Below are 23,604 nucleotides of genomic sequence, written 5' to 3' on the forward strand. Positions count from 1 at the left end.
GCCTTTTCACCATCATCTCAGCTATGTATGATGTGAGTGTGCTATTCACTATTAGTGTCTCTAACAGTGCCCGTGTGGCATCAGAGTGTGCCATGTGCACAGTGCAGTCATCAGCCACCAGTGATGTCCTTCAAGGATGCATCTGCAGTCCTTACAAATGGGTTGTCCTGTCGTCAGGCAGCCCTTCGGTCGGCCGGATTCCAAAGTCTGGGTCTGGCTTCGGCTGGAGTCGCACTTCACCCGACATCATAGCTGCAGTTTTTCGGGTATAAAGGCATCAGCCGACGCCATTTTCCTCAGTCTTTCTTGCCGCGTGGTGCCCGAAGCAGAAGCTGTTCGCAAGTGCCGGTCGGTCAGATCCAGAGATTACTACTACCGAATATTACTTCGAAGACTTCTAAAAAGCTAAGTACCCCGTTGGGGACTCTTTCTTGCCTCAGCCGATGTCAGAGAAAGTGAATAACTGTTTATCTTGTGGGAAACAAATACCTCATAAAGATTTCCACTCCTACTGCATACATTGTTTAGGCCCAGACCACGACGTAGCAGCTTGTCTAGCCTGTGCTTCTTTTAACCGATGGACGCTTAGACGTCGGTCGGAGTTTGCTGAACAGATTTTCGGCTCTGATTTTGCCTATATTATGCCATCGGATCCTCCGACTACGCAAATTACCAAAAAGCGCAAAGAAAAGGACCGACACTCGCGGTCTGCGGTTTTGGCCGAAACCGCGGTTAAGCAAACCGCGAGTGTCTCGGTTTTGGCCGAAACCGAGCAAGCGGTTCTTTCTTCAGCCGAAACCATGCCTTCTACCGAGGCCTCCTCTAACCTGGTAGAATCGGCTTCTGAAATCCAACCTTCTGTTGCGGTTTCTCAGGAATTATCTGACACTATTCCCCTGGATATTTCAACTCCTGCACGTGGAGCCGCTAGGCCTCCTGCAGCCATGTCTATTAAGGCCTTTGCCAGGGCTAAAGCAGCCAAAGCTTCAAAAACGGTGCCTGCCAAACCCCCCTCTCACAGGCCCAGCACCAACTCCCATATGCTTTCTTTGGCTGAGGATCTCATTTCTTTAATTCGTGGATCCCAGCCTCATGCAGATAGGGCCTCTCTCCCTCCAGAAAAGAGGCCTAGAGCAGAGCCCCCTGAGCCAGTATCCACAGATGATTCCTCTGATGACTCAGAACATACAGACCCTCCTGAGGCTCCTTATTCTCCTTACGAAGACTCTGATGCTGAAGAGTCCATCCCTTCAGCCTCTCCACCTGAGGAATTTTCCTTTGGGGAAACCTTGCATGCTATGAGAGAACAATTTCAGTGGCAGGGCCAAGATTTCTCAGACTCCAGAAAAAGGCTTAGAACCTTTCTACATTTGCCACAACATAGGCCTTTAGCTATACCTCCAGTTCTTTCTGTTGTAGATGATGCATTTAATGATGCTTGCACTGCTCCTGATTCTTTACCTCCGGCTCCTGCTAAGCCCGATAGGTTCTACAGGGTCCTGGACACTCATCACCATTTATACAAGGCTCCTTTTGCAGATCCAGAGACTATCTCCCAGGGCCCTAAAGCTGTAGCAGCTACTTCTACTAAAAACCCCCCACACTCTGAAAGGGAATCCAGGTCCTTAGAGAGATGGGGTAAAAAAGTTTACACCTCTGCTACTTTGTCAGCTAGGGCTTTGAACTGCCAATTTCATATGATTCAATATCAAGAGTTTATGCTTGACCAGTTAACTAAAAAGCTGTCCTCAGAAGAATCTTTAGATAAAAAGTATGTTCAAGAAATGGTACATAACATACAGCAGGTTAGTAACCATTCTTTAAAATGTGGCTATGATGCACTGGAGGCTTCCTTTAGATCAGCCATGACTGGCACAGTTATCAGGAGACATGCATGGTTGAAAGAACAGGCATTACCAGACCATGTCAAATCAAAGCTTTTGGATGCACCCATGGACAAGGTCAATTTATTTGGTTCTCCTGCACAGCAGGTACTAAAAAAGATGGAAGAGAAGGCAAAATCTGTACAAACAGTGAAAGATTTCTTACAGGTTCAACCTCCAAGGTTTAGCAGGAACTGGCCCTCCAAAAATTGGTCCTTTCCGGACTCCTCTAAGACACAAAGAGGCAGGAATAGGCGTTCTAGAGGCAGAAATCAGTCCAGGGGTGCCTACAGGGGACGCCAGTGGCAAGGTAACAACCAGCGAGGCACGGATGCAGCCACCACCACTACAACAACTCAATCACAGTGACTTGGCGGTGGCACCGCCTACCAGGGAACAACTAGAAGCACCCTTAGGCGGAAAGCTAACCTTATTTTCAAAGAACTGGCATTGCATCACAAGGGAAAAATGGATTTTGCAAACTATAGACCAAGGTTACAGGTTCCATTTCCATACTCTACCAGGAAAGAGAGGAATGCCAAACCTACCACCTACTCAAAGGGCAGAAGCTCTAAAGCAAATATCTCAACTATTAAAAATGAGAGCTGTGGAAAAGGTACCATCTATGGAGCAAGGAAGGGATTTTACTCCAGACTCTTCCTGGTATCAAGAAAAGAAAACAAATAGAGGCCTATTCTAGACCTGTCCCCTTTAAACACATTCCTCATTGTTCCAAAATTCAAAATGCTGACCCTACAGCAGCTTCTTCCCATGCTGGGCAAGGAGTCTTGGCTGGTAACTCTAGATCTCAAGGAGGCATACCTGCACGTCCCCATACAACCAATTTGCAGAAGATACCTCAGATTTCTTGCAGGATCAGAGCATTATCAATTCTCAGCATTGCCCTTTGGCTTATCTACTGCACCCAGAGTGTTCACGAAATGCCTGGCATCAGTAATTGCTCATTGCAGACTTCAGGGGATCCAAATTTATCCCTACCTGGACGACTGCCTTATACAAGCGGACAACAAAAGCAAGCTAACAGAAGACTTACAAAAAGTCGTTTACCTGCTGCAAGCCCTGGGATATACAGTCAATATAAAAAAGTCAAGGCTGATTCCATCCCAAAGAATAACCTTTCTGGGTGCAGAGCTGGACACATCAAAACAAATGGCATTCCTAACTGCAGAAAAGAAAGAGCAACTACCTCTCTACTTCTTGGCATTAACAAAGCAGAACCATCTAACTGCAAGAAAAGTACTACAAGCCCTAGGCTTCATGGCATCCTGCATAATTCTGGTCCCTCATGCCAGACTGCATATGAGAAAGCTACAGTGGTACCTAAAGAATTTGTGGTCCCAACACAAGCACAGCCTAGAAACCAAAATTCCAATAATTCCATGCCTGAAGCAAGAGTTCCTATGGTGGGCTCAGGCCTGTCAATCAAACACAGGATTGCCCTTCTGCAACAGTCAACCAAGCCAAACCATCACAACAGATGCCTCAGACCTCGGTTGGGGGGCACACATGCTGGGCAAGTGCATACAAGGCCTATGGACTCAAGACCAGCTGCACCTGCTCATAAATCTAAAGGAAATGCTGGCAGTAAAATTGGCAATCCAGTCATTCAGACCTTTTCTCCAAGAAGGACAGTTGATGATAAGGACAGACAACACCACAGTTATGTGGTACATCAACAAACAGGGAGGCACACATTCATATCCTCTATGCCGGCTGGCACTGGACCTATGGGATGTGGCTCTGAGCTACAACATTCAGTTACAAGCAATTTTTGTACCGGGCAAGGAAAACATTCTAGCAGACATATTAAGCAGAACTACCACAGATGCCCACGAATGGATGCTGCATCCGGACATCTTCAAAGCCATCACAAGACAATGGGGATTACCACAAATAGACTTGTTTGCATCCCCACTCAATCACCAGCTGAAGAAATTCTGCACAAGGACGTACCACCCACTTGCTTGGAAGGTGGACTCCCTATCTTTCAGTTGGAAAAACCTGACAGCATACGCATTCCCACCACTTCCTTTGATGCACAAGGTACTTCTGAAGATCAAAGAGGAACGTCCAAGGATCATTCTGATAGCTCCAGACTGGCCAAGACAACATTGGTACCCATTGCTGAGGAGCATGTCTTGGGCACAAATATGGGCACTACCCCTGATCCCATTACTGTTAACACAGAACAACTACAACATCCTGCATCCAAACCTGAAAACTCTGCAGCTAACTGCCTGGAACATTACATAAGAGCAATTAACCCAAATTTATCCCAAAGGGTTAAAGACATAATCCTGGAGGCTCGTAGACCTTCAACACGAAAGAATTATGCAGCAAAATGGAAAAGATATATCATTTGGAGTACTGCAAAGGGGAAAGATGTGACACTGGTGAACATAGCCAACATCCTGGAGTACTTGGCAGAGCTCTTCCATACAGGCCTGTCCTATTCTTCCATCAAGATACATGCATCAGCTATTTCAGCAGAATACAGCTTGGATCCTCCTGTCTTCTCTCATCCTCTGCTCAGACAGTTTCTGAGAGGAATTAAAAATGTAAAACCTCCCAGGAAACCTCCATTGCCAGCATGGGACTTGAACTTTGTGTTAGAAAAATTGACACTTCCCCCTTTCGAACCAGCAGCAACAGCAGAATTACAATACTTATCCTGGAAGACTGCTTTCCTGCTAGCAATAACTTCAGCAAGAAGCGTCTCTGAACTACAGGCATTAATGGCAGTGCAACCCTTCCTGATCTTCCATCAAGATAGAGTGTCCATGAGAACAAATCCTACATTTATGCCTAAGGTGGTATCCAGAGTCTCTTTAAATCAGGCTATCCACCTACCTACATTCTTCCCCAACCCACAGAACAGGGGAGAAAGACTCTTGCATACCTTGGACGTACATAGACAATTACGCTACTACCTGGACAGGACCAAGTCCAATAGAAAAACTGACCAGCTTCTGGTAGCATATGCAACAGGAAAGGAAGGAAAACCAATTTCAAAACAGACAATATCCAAATGGATAGGACATTGTATTAGATTTTGTTACTCCTACCATGGAAAGAAAACTCCAGAGAACATCAGGCCTCACTCCACAAGGGCTACTGCCACTACCACAGCTTTCTTACGAGGAGTGGCTACCAAGGACATCATAGAGGCTGCTACTTGGACCTCCGTGCATACATTTGCCAAGCATTACAATTTACCTTTATACTCTAGATCCCGAGCAGGTTTTGCCACTGCTGTTTTGCAAGGGATCCTAACTACACCATAATCTCTACTCTTTTCCTCCTCCCCTAGTTTAGCTATGGTATTCTACCCATTTGTAAGGACTGCAGATGCATCCTTGAAGGACATAGTACAGTTTTGTACCTACCATAAATGTAGATGTCCGATAGGAATGCATCTGCAGTCAGGATTACCCACCCACCTTCCCTCTGAGGTACTCCTAGGGTATTTGCCATCCTTCAGCTAGCTTGGGGGGATCTATTATGGTGTATTTGTTTGTATATATGTAAATACATGCTTATTTTATGTGTTTGCTCTCTACTATTTGGAAACTTTGGCATTTATCCAAATTTAGCCATCCAAGAGGGCACCTGGCATCTGGGGCAAGAAACACTGAGGAAAATGGCGTCGGCTGATGCCTTTATACCCGAAAAACTGCAGCTATGACGTCGGGTGAAGTGCGACTCCAGCCGAAGCCAGACCCAGACTTTGGAATCCGGCTGACCGAAGGGCTGCCTGACGTCAGGACAACCCATTTGTAAGGACTGCAGATGCATTCCTATCGGACATCTACATTTATGGTAGGTACAAAACTGTACTTTCTGCTGACATCAGACATGCTCTGACCTGTTGTACTGGATCCTCTACATTTGGATCCTATGAGTGCATACAGATAACATACCCATAGCAGTGCTGGATCATACATGTGACTCCCACTGCTTTGTGGCACACCAGCTGCTACATGTCAATCGTATACCTAGCCTATGGGAATGTATATGTATGTGTGTATATGTGTGTGTGTGTGTGTGTGTGTGTGTGTGTGTGTGTGTGTGTGTGTATATATATATATATATATATATATATATATATATATATATGTGTGTGTGTGTGTGTGTATGTATATATTTAAAATGTATGTATATGTATACCTTGTTGTGCAGGTTGTATCTGTTGCAGTCTCTATGTCCATGGATGACAGATGTGAATATGTACTTGTAGAGTAAACCATTCACAGTTGCATGTCAGTGTCCTAAAGTAATGGCACATGCTTCTTCTATCCTGGAACATTCCCTACTGCCAAATGAGCAGTCATCTTCAGCCCAGCTCTCATATTCAAGCCACCTTCAGGTATGAGGGTTTTTCCCCTTCCCCACTGAGCGATACCAGTAATTCTTCCACCTCCAAGAGAAGCCTCTGTGTTAGTAATTCACCCATGGTGATCTGCCTGCTTCTAGCTCTTTCCTGTGTCGTAGTCTTCACATGCTGTAACATATTAGGGATCCTGCCACACATCTTTACTGTTGTACTATTATGACCAGCCACTGAATTTTTGTTCCACACCAGTTCCTGCTACACCCTGTCCCAGAAGGCCTTGTTTGCTTTTCTCTTCTCAGGTGTACACATATAATATGTGTGGGTCTATATTATGTTGCTAAAATGGCAAAACACCGAACGCCATTTCAGCGACACATAAACAGTGAAGTACAATTTCTGAAAACAGCTAGATCAACGATTTTTTTCCTAGGAAAAAAAAATCTCTTGGCCGTTGCTGTGACTATTTTGTAATGTTTGAGTTGGTGTTTCATGTGTGGTTGGCCTATCAGTTTTCTTCCCCAGGAAAAAAAATCGGTGAACTGGCCATTCCTGGAAGTTGTACTTCGCTGTTTATGTGTCGCTGAAACGGTGTTTGGTGTTTTGCCGTTTCAGCGACATAATATAGACCCAGTATGTGTATGTGTTTAGGGCCTGTCATGGCACCTCTGTCTCTTATGTGGTAAACTTCTACAGTTGGCCATCATAAGTTATTACATCCTGTGACAAGACATGAACTCCTGTGGGTTAAAAATGTTGATCAGTGTGTGCTTGCATGACTCTCCATGCCATTTTTTAGTATTGTCTTCATCCCCCTTTCAAGTGGCCACAAACCAGTGTGCTGTAGTAGTGCAACCATTCTGACACTGCCACAGTATTGCAGTTGTGGGTGTGTTACCCGTACTTGCTGTCTGTCAGACCTGTACTGACAGCAGTCTCTGTGTCTGATGTACTGGCGAACTCACATCCTCTGTAATATGTCATGCAGTCCAGCATGTGGTAGAGCATTGCTAACAATAGTTTGATGACTAAAAATAGTTTATGGTAGAGTTTTGGAATACTCATATTAGGGCTAAACTTCAAGAGCCGTTCTGGTGTCATTGTGCAATTTTGCTCTAAAAGGTAATTCTATAGTCTAGATCAACTTTTCCAGTGAAATTGTTTAGTGACATTGCTATAGGTAGTAAGATGGGTAGCCCATAGAAAACAGACTAAAATTCTAAGACATATATGGCAAGAATTGGCCAAGTTTTGAAATTTTAACTAGAAATGTATCTGAGTGATTTCCAGAGTTCATGAGTTCATACTCTGCACCAGAGGACTGAAAACTTTTCTATAACCCTGGAAGAATATAACCCTGTAACTTCAGATGGTGAGGAGAAAGAGAGAGAGAGAGTTTATTGGTTTACAACAGAATGATAGGTTAAGGTTTAAGAGATAAAAGTCAAATTTTGTGTTTTATAGTTAAAATCATAGGGACATATTTTCTAGGTGTGTACTCTGGTTAATTGGAGAACTGTTATTGTCCCCAACTGATATAGCTGAAATGAGAACTGGGTAACCATCCTTGTGCTATTTATTGGTTTTGGTCAGGTAGGAAAAGCACAGTGGATGAAATAAAAGATTCCACTCTGTGTGTGTGTGTGTGTGTGTGTGTGTGTGTGTGTGTGTGTGTGAAGAACTGTAACCACTGAATGAGTGGACAAGAAGAGAGTATCTGGGTGTTTTTTTTAATACTGATGGCATATATGTTGTTCAAGAGACAGAAAGGATTTTTTCTTTAGTTTTGGTATAACCTGTCTCCTAGTCAGATCACTGTCAAGTTTTGTTCAGAGTTGGCCTTCATATGGTCTGAACTCTCATTTTGATGCTGGCCCAATATAGATATTTAAGGGCTTTTGATTCAGACATGTTATGCTCATTTCCTAACCACCGTCATGATTTGAGGCTGATGTGGATGATCCAGATGTACTAGAGATGACACAGAATGGTGTTTCATTGTGCTGTAGATCATTTTGTGTCTGTTAACTTATGAATTAGGGTTGTGACTCAACAGGAACCATAATTTGACAGTGAGTCTAAGTTGATGAGTGGATTAGGGCAGCAATTGGAATGGAGGTAGGTGGTCATATCTTCTCAAGAGTAAACTCATTCCGGATGAGCACTATGCTCAGTGCCAGACAGAAATATTTCTGGAAAAGATAGTCACATTTGATATCTCATAGCTTGCTTTGTCCTTGTGTCAGTCTAATTTTAAATCAAAGCTGGGAATGGAGACAACCCTCACTAGAGCACTTAAAGACCTTATGATAGTGTGAAATTAATGTAAATATTCCATCTTCTTTCTAAGTGATCTCTCACCAGTGTTTCAAGCGTCTGGGGTGCACTGTGAGTTACTTACAGTCCTTAAGTTGTTTGTATCTTACCTTTCATCAAGTGGTGCCTGGCTTAAATTCATTAGGTTCCAATTCGCTGGAATATGATATTCCTCAGGGTACTATTTTGGATTCCCTGGTTTTGACCATGAACATTTTACCACTTCAGGAGGTCATTGCTAGAAGAGGTATTTTCTGTCAGTCATACGCTGTTAATAGTTGTACCATTCCTATTCTGCATAGAGTGACCGGGATTTTCATCTTTGGAAGATTTCTAGGATTCCCATAATCTTTTAAAACTGAACCCATTTAAGACCAAGGCTGTACTGGTGCATGACTCCTTCCACCTGTCTGCTATTCTTCCACTGTCCTCTCTGATTACATATAGGGAGAGTCATCAAGCATGTATGTTTTATGCTTATGACATGGGCATTGTTCTTGATGACAGGCTGACACTGAAGGACCACAAGCCCGCTGTTATCAGGAAATCTTATTTCCACTTTAAGAATATAACTCGGATCACATGCTATATCCTATCTTCAGACTTTGGGTCAGTGGGACATACTCAAATTTTGACCTGGCTCCACTATTCCAGTATCCTGCACCATGGATTTTCAGATGGTGACATAACCCACCTGGAGTGGGCACATAATTCCACAGCTAGGTTATTGATGGGCACTCCTCAGACATGTCATATCATATGAATTCTTTTTTTCTGCTGGTTATGTGGCCAGATGTGTTCCTAAGGTTCTTATTCTCATCTTGCATGCTCTACACAACCTATATCATGTTAATTTGGAAAAGATACTGCATCCTTATATCATTGCAAGTCATCTTAGGCCATCAGCCGAGAGGTACTGCTGGGTTTTTCAACGGCTCAGCATGAGATAGCTGGCAGAGTCTCTTTCATTTATTTACGTCACTTCATCTACCTTCCTTGATTCAGCCATGCAAGTTGACTTTCCTCTTTAGGAGGTCCCTACATTATAATGTATTTAGGAAGATCTGTTGAAATCCTAGAAGTAGCAGCTTTTTTCCTTCAGAAATTTTATTTTTTAGTTAAACGTCTAAGTAGTAGGTTATACTTTTAGACTAATGCACTAATTGCGTAATGTTGACAATGTATGCTAATCCTCAGTACCATTTTTAAGAGAAGTGCCATGTTTAGACATTCAAGCACTTTTAAATAAATACAAGAATAAATTATGACTAAATTAATAAATAATATTATTTTGGTTTTAATTTCCTTTTGTTGTTCATAACTGCACTTCACTTGCTGACATCTGTTTTTTTGTTTTTTTTTTAATATTGTTTCCAATCATGATTTCCCTATGAAATAGATACTTCCTGTATAAGCAGGTCTTGTCATTTATTAATATTTATGCAAGTAAATAATAATCTGAGATACAGTCTACTGGTTTATCTTGCAGGCTTTACGGTGGCATATAGACTTACAGCCCTGGGCCAGCAGTGATCATTCATTTGAACAAGAGGCCCTGAGGTTCCTAGATTATATTACAACACCTCAGGTAGGTTTTTTCCTTCTACTTTTGTTGATGAATCCTTTGCCTTAGCAAAAATCTTCTTACCTAACACTTAAATGACAATTTCAAAATATAAATATTGTATAAGTGTTTCCCATATTGTCATATTAACTTCAAACATTAACATAGCTGTTTTTATTTTGTTTTCTAATAAGATGAATAATGGGTGTTCTTTGACAATAATTTAAATCTATGCATTTATTAAGCAATAATCTAAGGAAGAGCTATGGGTTACTGTATGACTTACTTCTGACAAGCAAGGTTTGATCTGAAGGATAAAGTTTGAGATCCTAAATACATCTGCCAGGAGAAAGTAAATTTCACGTGACACACATCGTCATGGCTCATGCCATGGATTACTGCAGCTGTAAAATGGTTTATCATGTGACCCCAAAATAAAATTAAAAATTATGGCAGCATTAAGCAAGGCAGCTATAGCGTATACATCAAAAGCAGTATTAACTTTCTGTATCATACATGCAGCACACAAGAAACACATATAAGAATACACCTGTTGTTACTTTTGATAGAAATTATTATTATTGGCAAGTGCACAAGGAGTGAATTCGCAGAAGTGGCTGTTGGTTTCTTAGTGGCTATTTACAGTAACAGAAAGCAGTCTGCACTAGCTGCATGTTTTTTGCAAAATGCTTCTGGGAATACCTGGTTTTAAAACTTTAACAAAGAAAGCGTACATTAAAAACTTGTAACCCAAAGCAAAACTAAACAATCAGTGTAACAAGGCAAGTTGTGCAGTAAATTGCAATCACCCAGAGTTAGTAAAACAGCTTCATTGATCACTATTTTTGAGCACTTTCATCCTATGTCTAAGGATAACATCAGAACTAAAGCTACAAAACACCATACTCTCTATTTATAACACAAACTAATTCCAATAAATTAATTAACAAGTCACCCAATAATAAAATATTGTATTTGTCACATAAAGTGATCACAAAAAAATGTATGTAAACCACACTCAATATTAAGTTCATAAAAACAAAGGTTCATAGGTGAGTACTAGGCTAGTTGTATTCTGGGCCATTTTAAGCCTAATCAGTTTCCCTTTTTGTGCTTGAAATAACCTGTCCCATTTGGTTATAGATTGTCCATACCCATCCCATGGTCAGTAATGATATATTATCCCTAATGCGAATAACTGGGATCATACCATGGATACATTTAGGGATCCATGTATGGAATAAAACATTTAGAAGATGCCTCTGTCCATTAGTAGTACAGAGGTTTCCAGCATGACATCAATCAAAAAATGAAATATGCAACATAAATTAATACTATTAAGTAATTAATTAATTAATAAGAAAAATGACCAGCAAGAGTAATATATGTTGTTGTGACCAGTATCATCAAACTGCCTGCACAATTTTTTCTGTTATTCTTTTTCTATATCTATACCAATAATTTTGGTATAAAATATGTATTTTACTAACAACTATATAGCTATACAAAAAAATGAAAAAATGTAGAATAAATTTGCACAATGAATAATGGATGAATGTATAAATAGATAAATTAATAAGTAAATCAGTGAATGGCCAGATGTTTAGCATAGGTAGGACAACTGTTAGGTTAAAAACATTAGATATACTAAAAAGATTGTTGTAAAATGCTGTTATTTAAAAGCTGTTATTAAAAAAATACATTTTATCACAGCATACTTTCAAACCACTGTGAAAACAATTGTGGTTGTTCAAATCTAGCCAAATTGTGGCATTTAATCTCAGTTGCCATAATAATTCTTTAAACTCAATGTGGTTTTCCCTTGCACCACCTCTGGGGGCTATTTTTTCAAGACCTGCAAACTTAAAAATTTGCTCTCTCTCTCCACACAAGTTTTACTGGTCATTGTGTGATAGCTAGCTGAGTGCCATAAACACTGACGAACTGACAGAATGTTTGAGTGTCCTAGTGGAGCCACACCTACTGTTAATGTGGATTTTATTAAGACTGGAAGCAACCTTACGCAACTAGTTTGCCTCCTCACCCAGTTTGTGCAGAATATACTGCATGCTGTTTCTATGAGCTTGATGGTACTGGATTATCTTTGTTGATCTTCCTTGGTGAGAAGTCCATGCTAAACTTCAAAAAAGAATTTGTATGATTAACATGATCAAAAAATTCTCGAAGTTCCACTTCTGCCCCCTTCCAAACCAAGAAAAGATCATCGACAAAACATCGATAGAATATAATATTCTCCTTAAAGGAGTTGTTGGAAACTATATGCTCATTCTCCCAGAAAGCCATGACCAGATTGGCGTAGCTATTCGCACTTGACTTGCCCATAGCTACGCCCTCTCTTTGTAAATAATAACAATCAAAAACAAAAACATTATTCTCTAACACTAGCTCCATGAACAGACACAAAAGGTCAATAAACATCTCATCATATGTACCAAAAAATAAAAAGCAGCCACCAAGGACAAAACCGGTAGTCTTGATCGGTATAAAATGAATTTAATACAACACTAAAACATAAATGAATGACTAAGCGCTTTCACCAGATCACCACACTGGCTTCTTCAGAGTCATTTAAATGTTACAAACACTTTGCTTAAATAGTAAACTGTCTGGTTAATTGATTAATTAATCATTCAAACCAACCAATCTAAAAACTCATACATCGTGAGTTGCAAGTTGATCACACAAATCACTTTAAAACCATATCAAATCTCACCTACAAGAAAAAAATATATAATAATAATAAATAATAAACAATACAAAATATACAAATATAAAAAACAGGCAGAAAAAATCTTTCTTAATATAACTAAATGATGATCAAAACCTATACAAATTAACAAGCTATAATAAAAGCATACTTTATTTCTAAAATCCTACCCAGTGTTTTTTATTTTTTGGTTATTATAGTATTTTCCATTTGGAATTTATGTTATTTTGATCCCATCATATGTGCTAAACTGTTGTAAATAAGATCTCAGACTCTCTAGCCCATATCGGTGCAGTATGACCATGACATCCATGGTCACAAATACAACTGGGGAGACTGGCCAATGTATTTGTGTAAATTGAAATAAGTCTTGTAGAAATTGTTTAGTATTCCTTAATATATAGGGATTTAACTCTATCACAGGCCGAAGAAACTTCTTCACATAAACTGACAATGCTTCTGCTGACCAGTTACATCCTGAAACTATCTGTCTAAACCAGGGTTTTAGGGGTTGCTTATGAATTTTCACGAATCCTTGTATTGTGGGAATCAGGGGTTTATCAAATTTAAGATAATTAAACAAATCTAAATTAATCAACCTACTCAACAAGTAATCATTCAAAGTACTTAAAATACATTCATGTATTCTTTCAACTGACTTCAAATCTATAATAAAATATACAGCTTCATTGCTCAACATTTCCTTCATGGCCTTAAAATAAAAGCTCCTATCCATAACCACGACTTGGCCACCCTTATCAGCAGGACAAATTACAATATCAGTGTCATTTATCAGCTCATTCAAAGCAATGGATTCATCTTTAAGTTACAACAGCGTCCATAATTACTAATATTCCTGCCATTAAACAATGCATATATATCCTTTTCATAAATATGGCCAAAGGCCTCAAGCATAGGATGTAATAAAGGCATAAAAGTGCTGGGTCTTTTAAAATGTAGTTCATTTCTATCACGATATGAATTTCCAAACGTTAACTTTAATGCAACATTCTTAATAAAAAATTTTAGATCTAAAATAGTTCCACTCAGAACAGATAGCTGTGACAGTATAAAATTCAAACCCTTATTAAGCACAGCTTCTTGATAAACAGTTAATACCTTAGAAGAGATGTTCCAGATCAAGGGCTGTCTGCCCTCTGCCACATTCTCTTTATCGTACGATTGCCTTCCATTTCTGGGCATAATTTCCTCTTCGTTCGTCCTCTGCTCACGGACCTGTTTGTTCCTCCCAAAAAATTCTCTTTGATAGGCAGAGGAAGTCCCAGGAAACCTGAACTATCACAATTGAGTGTATTAATAGACTTGGGAACTGGAAAGGACATTTTCCGCCTGACGTTAACTCCTAGAGGAAGTTGGGAGGGTGTAACTGAGGCTTCCGTTATTGGTTGGGCGGTTCCATCAGCTCCTAAACTCAATTCTCTGTTGGCTACAGCTGCTGTCTGTGAGCCTTGCTGGCTGGATTTATTTAAACTATTCACAGGCTCCTGTATTGTAGAGAACGCCCCCTGATTTGTAGTAGCAGTAGGAGGCATGGACGACCCAATACGTGTATCAGTATTCACATCATTACACGATGGCTGTTTGGGCCAAGTAAAAACATGCCACTGTTGAAAATCCAATAAATCCCTTTTTATTTTCTTCCTCTTAAGTGATAACCTCCGCTCATAAGCGGATACTGAATCTGACAGTTCAGATAACTTCTGATCAACAAAAGTTGCAGAAAGATATTCATACAGGACACCAACATCATGACTGATCTTACTCACTAACACGTCTTCTTTTGGACTGAAGAAATCAATCAACAGCCTTAAATATCCAATACTAGTGTCCAGATTAAATTGTTGCATTTCTGCAGCAGCAACGGAAACTGATCAGAATACGTGGGCATCCTTAAGATGCGTAGACCTTGCGGAATCACCTTCAGGGCTAAACAAGCTTCTAAGTGCTGCCTTTGAGTTTGCAGATGTTTCAGCTTGTAAAGCTCATCTTCCAGTGAATTAAAATCATTAAAAAAAAAAATGCAATAAAACAATTTCAGGTTGTTGGTCTTTACTGCCCTCATTAATATAACTATGATCTAGTAATGGATTCTAATTGACAATCAGACATCTCTTAAACACTTCATTCACCACTTTTGAACCCAGCAATTTCTTACTTCTCTCTGGAGGATTATAAGGCAACACTAGTCCAGACGCCAGGCCCACAGCAATAGTGTTCAGCAAAATGCAGCACACAATGGATACACAACAAAAGAACACTGAACTAATAGGTTCCACAGTCCAAAACAAAGAATAAGTCAACCACACACAGTATAGTGGAACCAGTGCTGAAGCCAGGCTGTTACTCTATAGAATAAAGGCAAAATAGTAGTAGCATATAAAAACTTTAATAACAGGAGAGCGCTTTAACAAAAATGTTTCTTCAGACTATAAAACACATGAGCGATAAAACATTTAAATAAGTACAGCTTATATCACTTAATAACCATAATTCACAATAATTAACAATTAAAGAGGCACACATTTAAAAACCTTTAATGTGAAGTTGTTCAATCTCACCTTCAGTCTTACTGATGGGTTCGGAGCTGATCCTCGGCTCCGAGTCAGCCAAATTGCAATGCTAGAGGTCTCTAACAGCTCGAGGCCAAAGCCCTATCCCACTATGCACCTCTACCTTCCCCAGATCTAGTTTGCTGCAAAAAAAAAAAAATTTCTAAGCTAGTTTTCTGCCTTTCCTGTAAGTCGTGTAGTCCAGATACAGATTTGCTGTATCCAGGACTGTTTGTAAGCTTCTGAGCCCCCAAGCCTTTCTGTGTTGGAGGGAAGCCTTTTAGCTTAATTTTGTTTATTAGAACTAGCCAGTTTTCTAGTTTCAGCACTCAAATCTGTTTCTTTGAGCACAGCACCTGTTCAGAACTCACTGTAAGTACTAAATAAGCTACAAATTACTGCATCACTCAACTTTCCTCACTTGTCTAGAGGAAAACAGTTTTTAGTACTTAATAAGTAAGCACCTATCCAGGCATGTCCAAGGGTCAGCTTCCGGTGTTTTCTCCTGTCTACCTGATGAATCTGGGCATCTTGGGGCAATGCAGCAATTGCCTCATGTACACAAACAACCCTCTCCTACTACCACCCAACACTGCAACACTTATATAGCCAAACTGTAAGCAAAACTCTCTTCACCCAAGACTGGACCTGACAGTCAAAAGGAGAAGGTAAACACTTGCTCCATACCACACTCATCACATAGCCCCTCAAAACCTACACCACCGAAACACACACATAGAAACAGAAAACACACACCTACATTCACGGAGGCCCTCAATAAAAATCTACTCAAGCAATAGGGACCTCCAAAGTAGAAATGCAAGCAACCTCCACCCTCCCAACACAAACTAAATGACACATAGCCCACAAACTCAGTGTGCCACTCAACCAGAGCCCATAAGGCATAACAATGTACCCAACACTCTAGTCATAGGTGACTCTGTAGTCAGACACGCTGTTGTTCCACTCACCAGGCTAAACAAGGAGAAATTTACTGTCAGCTGCCTGTCAGGTGCCAGGATCCACCACATAATGCATGCACTCAGGTCACTCCACAGCAAGTACAAATATGACTCTGTCATAGTTTCATAGTTTCATAGTGGTGTACTAGGCTATCTGCCCTGGGGCATTTACAAGCCTAGCCAACAATGATGTGGCTTACGCCACGTATTATATAGTTGCCTCTCTAGTAGTGACACATGTGGGACCCCATTATTTAGTAAACTATACCTCTGTCTAGTAGTGACACTGAGGTGACTCCCGGGGTAAACTTATGATCTCCCATCCATGCATCGAGATTTTTCTTGAACAGTGCCAATGAAGGGCTCTGTCTCACATGAACTGGGATTTTGTTCCAGAGTACGGGTAACCTCTGTGTTATGAATCTATCCCTCCAGCATGTTTTATTCATATTTGTGCAGAGGTTGAAATCTTTAGCTCGCGTGGTTCTGGTGGATCTGGATTTTTTGAGATGGAGCATGTCCATCAGTTCTTGGTTGGACATGGCCCTATATGTTAGGCACAAATCACCTCTGAGCAGGCGGTATGCTACTGAATAGAGCTGGAGGTTCTTTAATCTAGCTGGATAAGGCACATGTTTGAGACCCATGATCCTCTTGGTGAGGTATTTCTGGGGTCTTTCCAATTGTTGCATGTGCCGGGTGAGATACATCCCAAATGGAGCATTATATTCAATCATGGGCCTGACAAGTGAGGAATATAGAGGTACAATGACCTCCTTTGATCTGGATGAGAATCCCTTCATGATGAGATGGGCAAGGTAGAATGTCTTTCTGACCACTTTGGCAACATGGTTGTCAAAGGAGAGGTCACTATCGACTTGAGTCCCCAGGTCTCTGACTACTTCTTCCGTACTCAGTGGGTTATTGTCTATGTGATAATTTGTTGGTACTTTGTTTTTCCCAAAGGGGATGACTATACATTTTTTGGCGTTAAGTTTGATGCCATGATTCCGGCACCAGTTGTCCGTTTCAGTGAGACCTTTCTGTAGGATGTGTGTGTCAGCAGGTGAATCAACTATGGCACCCAGTTTGCAGTCATCTGCAAACTTTGTCAGCCATAATCCTCCCATATTTGCTTTCACATCCGAGAAGTAAATGCCGAATAAGAGTGGTCCCAAGACTGAGCCCTGTGGGACACCACTGTGACTGGTTTTGAGTCTGACATGGCTCCAGCAATTTTGACCTTATGGGTTCTGTTTTTAGCCAGTTTGCTACCCATCTTGTGACATATGGATTTACATTTAGGCTGCTGAGCTTGTCTATGATGCCAGAGTGTGGTATCGTGTCAAAGGCTTTAGCCAAGTCCAAGTAGGCAGTGTGGACAGCCTTGCCCTCGTCGATGGCACTAGTGACTGTCTCAAAGAAGTCAACCAGGTTTAAGAGGCAGGATCTGCCTTTTACAAAACCGAACTGGGTGGGATCAAGGGTCTGCAGATCTCCAATATCGCCATTTATGAGTTCCATGATGATTCTTTCCATAGCCTTGCAGACCAGGCTGGTCAGACTTATGGGGCGGTAGTTACCAGGGTCAGTAGAATTTCCCCCTTTGTGGAGTGGGACCACTGTTGCTGTGCGCCAGTGTTCAGCAGGGGCGGCTCGTGGCATAGGGCTGCCGGACTGCAGCCCCCTCAAAAATAAAAAAAGAAAGAAAAAAAAATGAAAAATAAAAAAATATATATTTTTTAAAATTCGTGCATGCGCATAGACCGAGTCCCGACTTATCGGTCTATGCATGCTCAAGGCAGCCATAGGGGACACAAGGACGTCTGTGCACTTTTACAGTGCACAGACCCGCCAGGATTATGGGACGTCCGGACTGCAAGAGGAGCAGCAGGGACTCGACAGAGCCTTAGGGATCTCGTCGGCGTCGGGAAGGAGCATTGGGATCGGTCTTCAGTATTGCGAAGGAAGGATGTATGCGGACGTTAACTCTGGATGTATTCATTCAGGTAAGGTGCCTTTTAATTTACAATGTTTATTTTTATTGAGTTTGTGCTTTTTATTTGTGTATGGTGCTTGAGTTTGTGCTTTTATTTGTGTATGATGCTTGTGCTTTACTGGAGTTTGTGTATGGTGCTTGTGCTTTACTGGAGTTTGTGTATGGTGCTTGTGCTTTACTGGAGTTTGTGTATGGTGCTTGTGCTTTACTGGAGTTTGTGTATGGTGCTTGTGCTTTACTGGAGTTTGTGTATGGTGCTTGTGCTTTACTGGAGTTTGTGTATGGTGCTTGTGCTTTACTGGAGTTTGTGTATGGTGCTTGTGCTTTACTGGAGTTTGTGTATGGTGTGTGTGTGTGTGTGTGTGTGTGTGTGTGTGTGTGTGTGTGTGTGTGTGTGTGTGTGTGTGTGTGTGTGTGTGTGTGAAAATGCCCCAGGTGCTTATGGTGGTGTGGTAGGGAATGCCTCAGGCTTGAACCCTGTATGCAGGTGTTAAAGACTTGAGTTCCCTACCCACCACCATTAAAAATTTCAGATTTTACCTCGTATTCGATCTGATCTGTTCCTCATAATATCTGTGGTTTGTAAATGTTGCAATGCTTGATGTAGTAGTAGCATTGTTGCCTCACAGCTGCAGGTTCTTGGGTTTGATTCTTGGCTGGGGTTCCTTCTTTGTGGGGTCTGTATCTTCCCTGTGTTTGTGTGGGTTTGCTTTTGTGCCCTCCCATGTTACAAAGACATGTCTGCATTATTTCTTCCTGGGCCTCTGCTGAAAATTGTTTATTTGTTCCAAGTCAGACTGTCCTGATTAAAATGTTAAATAAAATTGACAGGCATTTGAATTTCAGACTTAAGGGTTTCTGAATGTTTAATTCCTTGTGTATTTGATGGTGCAGTGGTAGTATTGTTGCCTCACAGCTATAGGTTTTCTGGTTTGATTCTTGGTTGGGGTGGCTTCTGTGTGAGTCTGCATCTCCTCCATGTGTTTGTGTGGATTTGCTCTGGTGCCCTGCCATTTTACAAAGACGTGTCTGCAGTTTTAATCCCTGCTGAAAATTGGTTTTGTTCTGTCCGCAGTAAAATTGACAGGCATTTGAATTTCAGACTTCAGGTTTCTGAATGTTTAATTCCTTGCATAATTGAGTGGTAGTATTGTTGCCTCACAGCTATAGGTTTTCTGGTTTGATTCTTGGTTGGGTTGGCTTCTGTTTGGAGTCTGCATCTCCTGCCTGTGTTTGTGTGGATTTGCTCTGGTGCCCTGCCATTTTACAAAGATGTGTCTGCAGTTTTAATCCCTCGTCTCTGCTGAAAATTGTTTTGTTCTGTCCGCAGTAAAATTGACAGGCATTTGAATTTCAGACTTCAGGTTTCTGAATGTTTAATTCCTTGTATAATTGATGGTGCAGTGATAGTATTGTTACCTCACAACTATAGGTTTTCTGGTTTGATTCTTGGTTGGGGTGGCTTCTGTCTGCATCTCCTCCCTGTATTTGTGTGGATTTGCTCTGGTGCCCGGCCATTTTACAAAGACGTGTCAGCAGTATAAATCGCTGCATCTCTGCTGAAAATTGTTTTGTTCTGTCCGCAGTAAAATTGACAGGCATTTGAATTTCAGACTTCAGGTTTCTGAATGTTTAATTCCTTGCAGATTTGATGGTGCAGTGGTAGTATTGTTGCCTCACAGCTATAGGTTTTCTGGTTTGATTCTTGGTTGGCGTGGCTTCTGTGTGAGTCTGCATCTCCTCCATGTGTTTGTGTGGATTTGCTCTGGTGCCCTGCCATTTTACAAAGACGTGTCTGCAGTTTTAATCCCTGCTGAAAATTGGTTTTGTTCTGTCCGCAGTAAAATTGACAGGCATTTGAATTTCAGACTTCAGGTTTCTGAATGTTTAATTCCTTGCATAATTGATGCGGTGGTAGTATTGTTGCCTCACAGCTAGGTTTTCTGGTTTGATTCTTGGTTGGGTGGCTTCTGTTTGAGTCTGCATCTCCTGCCTGTGTTTGTGTGGATTTGCTCTGGTGCCCTGCCATTTTACAAAGATGTGTCTGCAGTTTTAATTCTGCTGAAAATTGTTTTTGTTCTGTCCTAAAATTGACAGGCATTTGAATTTCAGACTTCAGGTTTCTGAATGTTTAATTCCTTGTATAATTGATGGTGCAGTGATAGTATTACCTCTTCTGGTTTGATTCTTGGTTGGGGTGGCTTCTGTCTGCATCTCCTCCTGTATTTGTGTGGATTTGCTCTGGTGCCCTGCCATTTTACAAACAGTATTAATCGCATCTCTGCTGAAAATTGTTTTGTTCTGTCCAGTAAAATTGACAGGCATTTGAATTTCAGACTTCAGGTTTCTGAATGTTTAATTCCTTGCAGATTTGATGGTGCAGTGGTAGTATTGTTGCCTCACAGCTATAGGTTTTCTGGTTTGATTCTTGGTTGGGGTGGCTTCTGTGTGGAGTCTGCATCTCCTCTCTGTGTTTGTGTAGATTTGCTCTGATGCCCGTCTGCAGTATTAATCCCCGTCTCAAATTGACCGGCATTTGAATTTCAAACTTCATGTTCTTCAGAATACATAGTAGCACAACCTAGATGAATATTTTAAATTTGTCCATTTTTGGGACTGTATTCCCCATTATTGGCTTCGTCCAGGTTTTTTGTGCTAAGGTTGACAGCTATGGCAAGAACTGAATTCACTGAATATGGACTGTAGAATTGTGCATATTTACTGATAAAGGTGCACTGTAGAATTGTGCATATTTACTGATAATGGTGGACTGTAGAATTGTGCATATTTACTAATAATGGTGGACTGTAGAATTGTGTATATTTACTAATAATGGTGGACTGTGGAAGTCTGAGTAGACTTTTTATGATAAATGTTCTCAACTGGGCAGTTTTGCCATTATGGTTGCATATGTTTTGTTTCATTGCTTACTGGAAAATGTTCAAAACAAATTTAAAACACCCTCTAACAAGTGTACTGTATTGTACAAGGAATATAATTTTTAGTACAATGAGGAAGGTGTATCAAAGAGCACATGTATGTTTCATATGCAAAAACAGCCCAAAATTAATCTTTATCTGCCACTGGCAAAATGTATTTTCTTTGAATGTGGGTTTCAATGCTGTTTCAATGAATGTGAGTTTCAAGCATTGTGAGACTGCATTGCTTTGTTTAACAGATGACTTAATGTTTGTGCTGTAAAATACCAACTTTCAAATGAAGTCCAATCATTGAAGTAAAGCAGTATGCACATTAGTGTTTATGGTAAATGGAGGAAATAGCCAAGTAATGGTTAATTGGAATGGCTGCAGAGGCTCCAGTTCAACCATTATTTTGTCAAAGGCAGCAAACTCAGACAGGCCCAGCTGAACTATACCTCCCAACTGTCCAGATTTTCAAAGAATGATTTGTTGTTCATAAAATTTGTAGTTTTAATTCAAGTCACTAAATAATAAGTTTCAGACTTCATAACCTTCATTATCAACTGTCTCAATTTATACAAGAGCAATTTAAACATGGAGGGTTTACAATTAAGAAATAACTGTAATAATCAAAGTTATAGGTAGATTCTTTTATTTTGTCAGCTGCTCAAGGTAGCAGTACTAATATTAAAGTGTCCCTCTTTGACAGGTTTGTCCATGTTGGTGTGAATGACCTGAGACATTCCTCCCTGGACTAAATGAAAAGAGACATGGAGGAGCTGTCCAATCTTGTAGCCCAGGCAGGTATGACCCTAGCCCTGAGTAGCATCCTGCCATCACCCAGAATGATACCACAGTACAAGGACAAAATGATTGACTTCAAACAATTGGCTAAGCTTCTGGTGTCATTCTAAGGGGATCCAGTATCTGTCTGCCTGAGATGACATGATTGACAAACCACAATGCTTTGCCAGAGATGGCCTGCACCTGTCGCCCTTGGGATTCCAGATACTGGCTAAGGCTCTTGCCACCCCTATGGTACCTTTTGTAGGCAAGATTCAAATGACAAATTCACCACTATAACAGGTACAAGCAAGCAAAATCTGAGGGTAATGCTACTTAATGCTAGAAGTCTAAACCTCAAAATGCACTCACTCGAGGCACTCCTTAAAATGGAGAACATCGACATCTGTGCAGTGACAGATACCTGGTTCAATGCTCCAGAGAGCACCCCTGCATTACCAGGCTATAATTCATACTACACCTTTCGGCCACCTAACCTGGACTGAAACACTAAAGGTGGAGGTGTGCCCATATTCATTAAGGATATCCACACCTCTAGGCTAGTTGCTCAGCATAATGGATCTGAGATTATCCAAATGCAACTAACTCTGGGCAATACCGCAATCCAGATTGTAGCTTGCTACAGATCCCCCACCATGCCCCAGATTCCCACTCCTCATTTCTTGATACCCTGGAAAATATTAGGGTACAACCTAACACCCTAATAATGGGCGATTTCAACTACCCCACCATTAACTAGAAATACTACTCATGTACCAACTCTTGTGCTCAGCGTTTTCTGAAATTCATAAATTCCAACGCCTTGGATCAACTTATCCACACCCCCACCAGGGGCAGCAATATCCTAGACCTGGTCAATACCAACATGGGCAATCGGTGTTCCACACCAGTGGTCAGTTCCTCATTGGTCAGATCCGACCACAAGCTAATCACCCTAGACATTCACATCCCACCCCCACCCCCCATTAGGGAAACCACCATAAAAAACTTCTCCAAAGCCAACTTCACGCTTCTTAAGACAGAAGTGGCAAACTTCATGACACCCATGCTGACAGACAATAGAGGTACGACTGCTGAATCCTATACAAATACACATTATAAGCACTTACATGAGTGCATGGATTGTGCAGTCCCTAACAGAACCAAGATGCTATCCTCCAAAAAAAGGAAGCCAATCTGGTGGTCCCCTGCCATAAACAAACTCTACAACAGAAGAAAGAAACTGTTGCAAAAATGAGTAAAATCCCATGAATGGAGGAACTCCATGGTCAGCCTCAGTAAGAAACTGAGATCCCTCATAAAATCCTCCAAAGCTATTTACGAAAACAAAATTGCCACTGATTCTAAAGACAACCACAAAGCATTGTATAGCTATGTCAAGAATCTCAATGGCAACACTCAGATCTGCTCTGAGTTACAGCACAATGGCACTAAATATACAGACCCAACTGATATTGCCAACATCCTGGCAGGTAGGTTCAGTGCTAACTTTACCCATCTCTCACC

The 23,604-nt window shown here is 41.0% G+C and overlaps 1 protein-coding gene across 1 annotated transcript in view; it reads left to right on the forward strand.

Moving 5' to 3' along the window:
* Positions 1 to 23,604, forward strand: part of METTL24 (methyltransferase like 24) — a 705,212-nt gene that overhangs the window by 80,692 nt on the left and 600,916 nt on the right. The window contains exon 2 of the mRNA XM_044066694.1: positions 10,040 to 10,138. Within this exon, the coding sequence (XP_043922629.1) occupies positions 10,040 to 10,138 (99 nt within the window). The remainder of the gene's footprint in view (positions 1 to 10,039; positions 10,139 to 23,604) is intronic.

This window comes from Protopterus annectens, chromosome 1.part0, assembly GCF_019279795.1.
Source record: "Protopterus annectens isolate FY-2018-M chromosome 1.part0, PAN1.0, whole genome shotgun sequence".
In the NCBI taxonomy this organism is placed as follows: domain Eukaryota; kingdom Metazoa; phylum Chordata; order Ceratodontiformes; family Protopteridae; genus Protopterus; species Protopterus annectens.